Raw genomic sequence first — 10,575 nt, forward strand, 5'->3', positions numbered from 1 at the left:
ATTGAGATACAAGGTTTTGTTCTGACAGCAATCATACGACTAAAACACTGAAAGATCTGAAGTTCCTGTATCTCGGCTCCAGGTCTTAATTAAAGCCATTTCACAATATCTTATAGCTGCATTTTCAGATCCACAGCCAGCTGCTAAGACGAGTTGGCTTTTAAGTATTTGAAGGGTCAGAAAATTCATCAGACTGTGGAATTATCAGCAGTTGATAATTCCTAATGAAAGCTTTTCACCTGCCTTGCCAGCCCTAATGAGTCAATTAACACAGAATGAGTTCATTAAGTTACAGCTGGAAGGGTGTCCAAACTTTTGCACATGCCACAATGACTATTTTACTGTTTTCTGCCGTTTGCAGTGTCTAAACCTTTGCATACAGCTGTACATTCATCTCTAAACTGAAGCAGTTGAGAACCTCTCTGATATCCAGGATGGTTGCTGGTCCAGGATCAGTCTCTTATATTGAGTCCCTCACCTGCGGCTCCTTCAGAGAAAACCCAAGCTGGTTCCAGATCAGTTCCTCAGAAGATTGATCAGTAGTGGAGGTGAGTTTGGCTGATAAGCTGCAGTGTGGTGTGATTGGTGAAGAACTGGCGAAGGTGGGGTGATGGTTGGTGCTGAACAGGTTTTAAAGTCAGATATGTTTGGGTTATTTTCTCCAGTCCAGGAGCTGAAGACATTCAACATGGAGAAGACTGCTTTCCTGATTCTCTCACTTTGGGCAGCAGGTAAGATCCAAATGGTCAACTCCTCTAAAACAAGGCATCAAACTGAACACGTCAAGCTGGAATGCAGATTTTGGTAACGTAACTAACGCCTGTAATTAAACTCTAAACTAACGGACCATTTATTTATATTGACAATATAGCTTATTTATCTTTCACTGAGCTATAGTGATACTAACTTGTAAAAACATATATGTTAAATAATTAAAGACATGATTATATGAAAAAGCCCCTTTTCATATTTTGAATACAGGTATATATAGACACTATAATATAGTCCATGTGAATGCTAAGTGTATGAAATATCATGTACAAGGCATATTCACAGTCTTTGTTTGATTTTAATTACATGTTTACTTAATTTTTTTTAGTATTTCTTGGCATTAAAAACTACCTAGTGTGTCCACTCTTTCCAGTTTCCATTCTTTTGAGGAGACTCACTTTCAGTTCCTCAAAGAATCTGCAGACACACCTCCAAAGCTCAGTCTTAGAAGCTGGTCGATGATTCTCTGAGGTGACCAAACATGTTCAGTGGTGTTGGGGTCGGCTTGGTTTGGTTTCATACGAACCTCAGTTTGTATCTCCTCCAGATGCCATATTTGGAATTTCTGTCGTCTTGCCAACCAGAAACTCTGGTGGGTTTTGTTCCCCACCAGAGTTTGTTGACACCTACTTAAGAAGGAAGTCAATCAGGTGCTTGTCAAAACATTTCTACAAAGCTAAAGACTGAAAAAGTCCTGCCATTATTGTTACAACGTCTATCAACCTTTCAGCTTTGCCTGCTTCATAGCATCCATAGCATTGGATTAAAAAGCTAATCGATCTTAATATCATCCTGCAGTGCTATATACATCATATTAAAATGACATTTCGCAAGTAGAGGAACACAGATAAAGTTTAGTTTACCTTAGAGTCCACTGATATTTGAATTACTGAGCTACAAGTTGGTTCTTCCAGAGTTTAAGTCCAAACCTTTTCAGCTTTCAGGAATGAGTGGATTATGTGTGTTTGAATTAAATATTCCTCAATTTCTGTGTTTTCTAAATTAAAATTCAGACTAATTTACTGCCACCGACGTTCTCACTGCAGGTTTGTTTTGGTGGGTCAATCAAGTTTACTGATACATTTGGTCCTCAGCCCCTTAAAATTCCAGGCTGTTTACATACCAATGCTTATTAATTGGTAACTAAAGGGGCTTCAATACAAACTATTAATTCTGAAGTTAAAGTGGGTAATAAAACGTATTGCCTTTTAAGGGGTTAAGTATCACTGCAGTGCTAGATATAAAAGGCTTGAGCTTGTCATGAGGTTGTGTTTGAGTTTTTCCAATTCCAATACTCTTGTTGCTTTGATCTCATTAACTAGCTGATGAATGAAGTTCTACAGAGTTCTACAACAAAGACCGATCTGAACGATCCAGTCCACTCTTTGCTGTGCCTAATAAATCTCAGCCTTATTCTCTTTAGGTGTGACTTCGTCTGTGGTTGAAAAGCGTTTGGTGTCTGCAATTACGTGTCCTGACACTGAGAGACTCCATCATGCGCGAGTGGTGTATGAGTTTCGCGATGGGAAGAGCATGACGTGCGGAGGAACTCTCATCGATAAACGCTGGGTGATAACTGCATCTCACTGCTACGGTGGGGAAGACGGGTCAGTAGCTTCTAGTATAGTAGAGTGAAAGTATAGTATAGTACTGTGTGGTTGGTTAGTGTAGTGGGTAACACCTTTGCCTTCTACGCTGTAGACTGGGGTTCAATCCCCCACCAGGGCAAGCACCCTATACAATACCAATAAGGGTCCTTGGGCAAGACTCCTAACACCGCATTAAATTGTAAGTTGCTCTGGATAAGAGCGTCAGCCAAACCCCATAAATGAAAAAAATCCACAGTTATGTTCCCAACATAATTAATCAGCCTGTAGTTTAGCTACAAGGCTAATGTGGCCAAGTATTGGATGCTAATGTAGCACCATGCTAAAGACATGCCTCAATCACCACAAAGAAAGGTTCCTCTCATAAACTTAGTTTAGTTTAACAGACAATGTTAGATGGTAACGTATTTACCTCAGCTGAGCCCCAGTGAGAGTTGGGGTATGGTCAATAATGTTGCGAGGCCCATGCATTCATATTGTCTCCTTTATTTGTCTCCATCAGCACGTTGAAAGTGGAGCTCGGCGGCCACCCGAAGACAGCTGTAAAGAAACAACTCCGCATTGCAAGTAACAATATCATACTTTACGCCAAGAGCTCCTCAGAAGAGCCCATCATGTTGCTGAAGCTTCCAGAGTCTGTGAAAAACATCAACCCAGCTGTGCTTCCGCCTGGAGACTGCATGGCCCCAACTGATGGAGATGAGCTGCAGGTTTCTGGCCGCGGTGCCACCACGGCTGAAGGAGGTAACAAACACATGCAGCATAATAGAAGTAGCAGCAGCAGCAGTAGTAGGTGTAGTAATAGATGTTGGATAATAACATTAATATAGTAGGTCTTGTATTGGCAGCCTGGCATTATGAGTAATAATAGTGGTATGTATTATACAACAGCATAGTAATAGCAGTAGCAGTGTTGTTGTAACAGATGTTGTAGTAACAACCTAGAAATAGAAGTAGAAGAAGCAGTAGAAGAGGTAGGTATAGTGATTTTAGCAACAAGAGCCTGTTATTAGCAGTAATACATTTATTAATAGTGCAGTAATGGGTGAAGCAGCAGTAGTAATACATTTAGTTATAGTGAGGTATAGTGTTGAAGCATCAGCCGTAGGTATAGTAACTTTAGCAGTAACAACCTGTCTTTAGTAGTACTAGATTTAATTATAGTATCCCAATAGCAGGAAAAGGTATAGTAGTTTTAGCAGTAGCTATTTAGCATTTTGTAATAGTGTAGCAATAATAACAACAGTAGTGGTAATAGGTTTAATAATATTGTAGTAACAGAAGAAGCAGGAGCAGTAGTAATACATTTAGTAATAATGTAGTAATAGCAGCAGCGGTAGTAGTAATAGCAGCAGCAGCAGTAGTAATAAATTAAGTAATAGTGTAGTAATAGCAGCAGCAGTAGTAGTAGTAGTAATAAATTTAGTAATAGTGTAGTAATAGCAGCAGCAGTAGTAATAGATTTACGTATAGTCATTTTAGCAGTAACAGCCTATTATTAGTAGTAATAGATTAAATAATAGTATGCTAGTAACAGCAACAGGATTAAGACATTTTAGTAATAGCATAGTAATAATAGCAGCAGTAGTAATATTAATAGATTTCATAATAGTAGTAGAAACAGTATGTGTAGTAGTTTTAGCAGTAACAGCCCAGCAGTAGTAGTCATACATTTAATAATACTGTAGTAGTAGTAGCAGCAGTCGTTAAAGATTTAGTAATAGTGTAGTAATAGCAGTAGCAGTAGTAATAAATCTAGTAATAGTCCGTAGTATCAGTAGCAGTAGTAATAAATTTAGTAATAGTGCCGTAGTAGCAGTAGCAGTAGTAATAAATTTAGTAATAGTGTAGTAGTAGCAGTAGCAGTAGTAATAAATTTAGTAATAGTGTCGTAGCAGTAGTAATAAATTTAGTAATAGTGTAGTAGCAGTGGCAGTAGTAATAAATTTAGTAATAGTGTAGTAGTAGCAGTAGTAATACATTTAGTAATAGTGTCGTAGCAGTAGTAATAAATTTAGTAATAGTGTAGTAGCAGTGGCAGTAGTAATAAATTTAGTAATAGTGTCGTAGTAGCAGTAGCAGTAGTAATAAATTTAGTAATAGTGTCGTAGTAGCAGTAGTAATAAATTTAGTAATAGTGTAGTAGTAGCAGTGACAGTAGTAATAAATTTAGTAATAGTGTAGTAGTAGCAGTAGCAGTAGTAATAAATTTAGTAATAGTGTCGTAGTAGCAGTAGTAATAAATTTAGTAATAGTGTAGTAGTAGCAGTGACAGTAGTAATAAATTTAGTAATAGTGTAGTAGTAGCAGTGACAGTAGTAATAAATTTAGTAATAGTGTAGTAGTAGCAGTGGCAGTAGTAATAAATTTAGTAATAGTGTAGTAGTAGCAGTGACAGTAGTAATAAATTTAGTAATAGTGTAGTAGTAGCAGTGACAGTAGTAATAAATTTAGTAATAGTGTAGTAGTAGCAGTGGCATTAGTAATAATTTTTGTAATAGTGTCGAAGTAGCAGTAGTAATACATTTAGTAATAGTGTCGTAGTAGCAGTAGTAATAAATTTAGTAATAGTGTCATAGTAGCAGTAGTAATAAATTTAGTAATAGTGTTGTAGTAGCAGTAGTAATAAATTTAGTAATAGTGTCGTAGTAGCAGTAGTAATAAATTTAGTAATAGTGTTGTAGTAGCAGTAGTAATAAATTTAGTAATAGTGTCGTAGTAGCCGTAGTAATAGATTTAGTGATAGTACAGTAATAGCAGCAGTAGTGATAGTAATAGACATAGCAGATCTCTCAGTAGTAGCTCAGTAGTAGATTTAGTAATAGCAACATCAGCAGTATTGGTAATAGTTACTAATAATATAGTAGCAGAAGCAGCAGCAGTAGTAGTGATTTAGTAGTAGTGTCGTAATAGCAACAGCAGCTGTACTAATAAATTTAGTAATAGTGTAGTAATATCAGTAGCAGTAATAATTGGTATGGTCATTTCAGCAGTAACAGCCAAGCAATACTAGTAATAGATTAAGTAATAAATTTAGTAATGAAAATTTAGTTATGAAGAATATGACGAAGTGCGTTTTGGAACCACCGGTGTTTTAAAGGTTAATGAAGATGTAGGGGTTGGTCCTCTCACTAATTCAGAACAAGGAGTCAATAATAGTTAATGATTAACATCCTAAACCATAAACCACAAATCCAAGGCAGAAAGTATAAAGAAACAGACAAAAGAACAAAAGGCCAGAATTGAGGCTAAGATAAACACTAAAGACTTTGCAGAGTGAGACTGAAAAGCTAGGCTGTTTAAAGCTGAATGATTACTGAAATTGGTTCTGGCTGAGCAGGAAAACATTCACTATTGAGGCAAGAGTGACCCCTGGCGGTGAGGAGGGGAATCACCAGGCACAGATGTGACAGTATTACATGTACCCAAACTTTTGACTGGTGATGTACATCCGGGAACAATAACTCTGGTTATTTCAGGTCCAGGTGTAAAAGATCTGATGTGCCTGGAAGTTAAAACTCTCAGCAAGAATCACTGTCCAGATTTGGCCGGCACCAGCTACGAGAAATTCACCCATATCTACTGTGGGGGAGGAGTCGGTGGTGCAGAAATCAAAGCCTGCAAGGTGAGAACGTTTGTGTCAATTGTCTTAGCTAGTTAGATAGACTTTATTGAAGCTTCTTTCTCTTTATTGAAGCTTTCTTGTGTTTGGTTTGGTATCTTCTCCATAGAGAGGAGGCCATCATTCTACTGTAGCCCTGAATGGACAAACCAAACACTGCCTCTAGAGAGTGGCTTTCGTGTTTCAACATAAGACTTTGAAAGCAGAATCAGTGGTTGTTGCCGGTGATGCCCGAAAGACGAAGCTATATGTCGGTGACAATCGAGATCGTTCTTTTTCTCTCTGGCCTGGAAAACGACGTTCATTACTCACATAAATCATCTGGACTGACTTGTCAGACCACAATACATGTTTCCACTGAGCGGAAGAAGTTGGCGGCGTTTCTGGATGTTGCCGCTATGACTTCTGTGCATAATACAGTCTTAACCTGTATTTATGGACACAGTGACAAGTTTATTGACACCAATTTGTCAAAGTATTCCCAAGCCCATGAGGTTATATCCATTATATCCAGAATCATTTCTGCTTTTAATGCAGTGCTGTCTGAGGTGTTGAACATGGGAAGTGTGGTTTCCGGCCTTTCTTTTTGCACAGAAATATTCCTTCAATCTTTTGACAATATTATGCACTGTAGAGGGTGAAATACCTAAATCCTGACAATTACTACAGTTGGACTATTTCATTTCCCCTTTATGACCAAGCATGATGGCTTCACCTGTTTGAAATGCTTATTGAACATGTCACAATGTGTCCTTTAGCAAATAACTTCAATTTCAGTAGTGACAATTTTAGCTCATTTTGAGCAGAGCCAAAAAACGCTAGCCAGCACATGACCAGCAAACACAGCTCTGAGCAGCATCACGTTTTTCACACACACACCTTCCAGGTCACGGGGGGTGCTGGAGCCTATCCCAGCGGTCATTAGGCAGAAGGCAGGATACATCCTGGACAGATTGCCAGTCCATTGACAGACACAATCACTCACACACACACAGGGTCCACATGTCCAATTGGCCTGACTGCATGAATTTGGTAAACCGTGGAACCCGGAGGAAACCCATGCAGACACGGGGAGAACATGCAAACTCCACACAGAGAGAAACCTGGCCACCTGGCCGGGGAATCGAACCCAGGCTCTACTTGCTGTGAGGAGACCCACCGCGCCACTGTGCCGCTCATATTTTTCAAATTGCAGAAAATGTGTGTTTCGGCAGTGACAATTCTTGATGTTCCAAGCCGATTTTCTGACTTTGGAACACAAAACCCAATGGGGTGTTGAAGTAAATAACTGCTCACCATGTGGCCATGAGGGACAGGGATGCAGCTGTAACGACCACTGTTCGGTCATCAACCAGTCGGACACAAGGGCTCGCTTTCCACTCTGTTTATTCTGAAACGGATTTTACAGTGTATTAATCCTCTCTTGCCTTAGACGGCTGCAGACATCGCAAGCGTCCATCTCAGAGCTCTCACTCGTCTGATGGAGCTCATAGCATTTCCTCCCAAAAGAGCACTCTTCAAATTACAATAGCATACATGTGATCGTATAGTTTGTTCATATCATACAAATCCCAAAATGACAGAGAAAAGCGTTTTCTTTTTCCTCTTATGGCAAAACAAAGTGAACTTACTGCAGAACAAATACAAAACTAACGCTGCTTAGCTAGCATCAGCGAATTGCACTGCACATTTCAGGAGGGAACAGACTGGGGAGCACATACCTGAAACGGATTTTACAGTGTATTAATCCTCTCTTGCCTTAGACGGCTGCAGACATCGCAAGCTGAACATATGAATATAAAGTAAGAAGGAATTAGAAGTTTTTATAATGGAACTTTGCTTCTGAGGGCGAATTTTAGTTGGCCATATAGCTAGCTACCGAGGCTCAGCTAGCTGAAGCACATGTCTGAGCAATAATTCAACAAAATAGCATTTCTAATCAAAACTACACTCTAAGATTGCCACATGCTCATATAATGTGTTAGAACAAAGTTTCAAAGTTTTTTTCTCTATATGAACTGAATTAAACTATATATCAATGAGGAACCACAGCAGTTACACACCGTCCATCTCAGAGCTCTCACTCGTCTGATGGAGGTACGGCAGCAGCAGAGGGACATGGTCTGCAGTGATGTCACAGCAAGAAAAGAATAGCTCCCTAAAAATATTTGTAAGGTTTTTTTTCTTTTTATATAAAAATATAAATAACTTTTTACAATTGTTCTTAACCCTTTTTACAAAGATGGAGTCATTTTGGTGAAACTCAATATTTTATCAACTGTTTAATTTCAACTCCGTTACACAGCCTCACTTTCTGTTCTAAAGTGCAGGGGCGTGGCTTAAATCAGGCTCCACCAAAAGACTCAAACTTTGCGTTTCGGTAGTGATACGAATATGTAGGACAGCATTTTTTGAATGAAATTTTTAAAATTCAACTCATAGCAAATCTCAACCTCAAATACCAAATATCTTAGCTTATTGCCATCTATTAATATCTTGGGTTTAATAGATTTAAACATGGTAAATATATAAGCTCTTTTTTTTTGATTAGCAAGAATGCTTAATAGGATTGACCTGTTTGACAAATGTATGTTGTCAAGTTTGCCTTTCACATATTTCTTCTCAAACAGGGTGATTCTGGCTCCGGTTTCCTGAAGAAAGAGATGATTTCGAAATCATTTTTTGTGTTTTGGAGCAAGGAGAAGAAGGCAGACGTGCTGTACGGAGTTCTCATTAGCGGGCATGAAGCATGTGAAGACAAATTTGTTTTTGTTGACCTCTGTGCCAAAAAGATAAAGAAGTGGATACAGAAACTTGTGTCATAAACCCTGAAGAGACCGAAGGTATTCTGTAGTTGCAAAGTCTTAGCATGCATGAATAAAGAAAACCTATACCTGGCCGCTCTGCAGGTTTGTTGCCGCTGTAGCTTTCTTTTCTTTGAGGAACTCAGTTTGGCATTTTTTTGTCAGTGAAGGTGAAAAGAAGTGACCAATAAAATGTTCAGCAGTAACAATTTACCGCGTCGTAATTTTATTAAGCCTGAGACATACCTGAGGTTGACTTTCTAACCCAAGAATCCCACTTTAGCATATTTTTAAACATCATTTTGGATCTACATCTTTAATTTTTGGGCAGATTGCATATAATAAGGATGGGCTGATGCTTCCGAAACCGTTTCTCTTTCAGAATCGATCCTCTTTAAGCACTGAATTGAATATATCAGTATTAGTAAAAGAAAAGCATCGGTATTATTAAACCAGAAACGTGAGAACATGGCCATAGCAAATAAATAAGTAGGACAGGAATTAGTTTTTCTTCCACCCTCTCCCTCTGATGGCTGGATTAGACTCAGTGAACACTCTTTTTTGGCAGATCATTTAGAGTTATTTCCCTAAATAGACAGTTTTTGTGGCAGTTTATTTTATCTTATTGCAGAGGCTTAAATATATCGAATATATTTTCGGGTCAGGGAACTGGCCCAGTGAACCAAAGGTCACCGGTTTGATCCCCAGCACCGACAGCATGTGACTGAGGTGTCCTTAAGCAAGACACCCAACCCCCAAATGCTCCCTGGGCACTGCGGATTGGGCTGCCCACCGCTCCGGGCAAGTGTGCTCACTGCCCCCTAGTGTGTATGTGGTGTTTCACTTCATGGATGGGTTGAATGTGGAGGTGAATTTTCCCTGTTGTGGAACTAATAAGGGTCACTTAATCTTTTTTACTGGCCCTACCCTCTTCCAGAGGCTCCCGCCTGCAACTGAAACAATTTGTCCCTCTCCCGCCTGCAGCTGAAACATTTTGTCCCGCTCCCGCCTGCAACTGAAACAATTTGTCCCGCTCCCGCCTGCAACTGAAACATTTTGTCCCGCTCCCGCCTGCAGCTGAAACATTTTGTCCCGCTCCCGCCTGCAACTGAAACAATTTGTCCCTCTCCCGCCTGCAACTGAAACATTTTGTCCCGCTCCCGCCTGCAACTGAAACAATTTGTCCCGCTCCCGCCTGCAACTGAAACAATTTGTCCCGCTCCCGCCTGCAACTGAAACATTTTGTCCTGCTCCCGCCTGCAGCTGAAACATTTTGTCCCGCTCCCGCCTGCAACTGAAACAATTTGTCCCTCTCCCGCCTGCAACTGAAACATTTTGTCCCGCTCCCGCCTGCAACTGAAACATTTTGTCCCGCTCCCGCCTGCAACTGAAACATTTTGTTCCGCTCCCGCCTGCAACTGAAACAATTCATGTGTTCATACAAATAAGCCAAATAAAGAACAATAAAGGACATCTCCTTTAGTACATCAATTTATATTCCCCCTAACACAGGACTTGTGGAAGAGTGGAAGAGTGCTCCACTGTTTGATCTCAAAAAGGCTTTTATTATCACCTATGTTAGTGCTGCCCCTATAGTGGTGGGACCCACACTACACTCACATGGCAAATCTTGAAACTGGATAAATTGAGACATCAGTCAAATGTTGTTTATACAAACTGAAATTGCGTCACTCTCAGACCCCATGGTGTAGCAATAACATTAAATAGACGGTAAACAGGAAAAGTGTGAATTAAAATAGACGCTGAAAAA

General features: G+C 39.6%; 1 protein-coding gene and 1 long non-coding RNA gene across 2 annotated transcripts; one reads left to right on the forward strand and one right to left on the reverse strand.

Moving 5' to 3' along the window:
* The first annotated feature begins 657 nt into the window (after window positions 1-657).
* LOC108415458 (trypsin II-P29-like) lies at window positions 658-9,017 on the forward strand. The gene is made up of 5 exons (XM_017688500.1): window positions 658-731; window positions 2,195-2,378; window positions 2,881-3,122; window positions 5,858-6,003; window positions 8,631-9,017. The coding sequence occupies exons 1-5, from the start codon at window positions 689-691 to the stop codon at window positions 8,823-8,825; spliced, it is 810 nt and encodes a 269-aa protein (XP_017543989.1). The 5' UTR covers window positions 658-688; the 3' UTR covers window positions 8,826-9,017.
* LOC119265451 lies at window positions 7,361-8,090 on the reverse strand. The gene is made up of 3 exons (XR_005131653.1): window positions 8,064-8,090; window positions 7,722-7,783; window positions 7,361-7,390 (listed from the first exon to the last, which is right to left on the reverse strand). It is a non-coding gene; the product is annotated as an uncharacterized LOC119265451 (long non-coding RNA).
* Window positions 9,018-10,575: the final 1,558 nt, after the last annotated feature.

This window comes from Pygocentrus nattereri, chromosome 16 (assembly GCF_015220715.1).
Source record: "Pygocentrus nattereri isolate fPygNat1 chromosome 16, fPygNat1.pri, whole genome shotgun sequence".
Taxonomy (NCBI): Eukaryota; Metazoa; Chordata; class Actinopteri; order Characiformes; family Serrasalmidae; genus Pygocentrus; species Pygocentrus nattereri.

Excerpts from the sequence above, each read along its gene's own strand:
- LOC108415458 (XM_017688500.1), top strand. The coding sequence starts at position 689 with ATGGAGAAGACTGCTTTCCTGATTCTCTCACTTTGGGCAGCAG. Across the intron at positions 732-2,194 it reads TCTCTCACTTTGGGCAGCAG|GTGTGACTTCGTCTGTGGTT; the intron begins GTAAGATCCAAA and ends TATTCTCTTTAG. Across the intron at positions 2,379-2,880 it reads TGCTACGGTGGGGAAGACGG|CACGTTGAAAGTGGAGCTCG; the intron begins GTCAGTAGCTTC and ends TGTCTCCATCAG.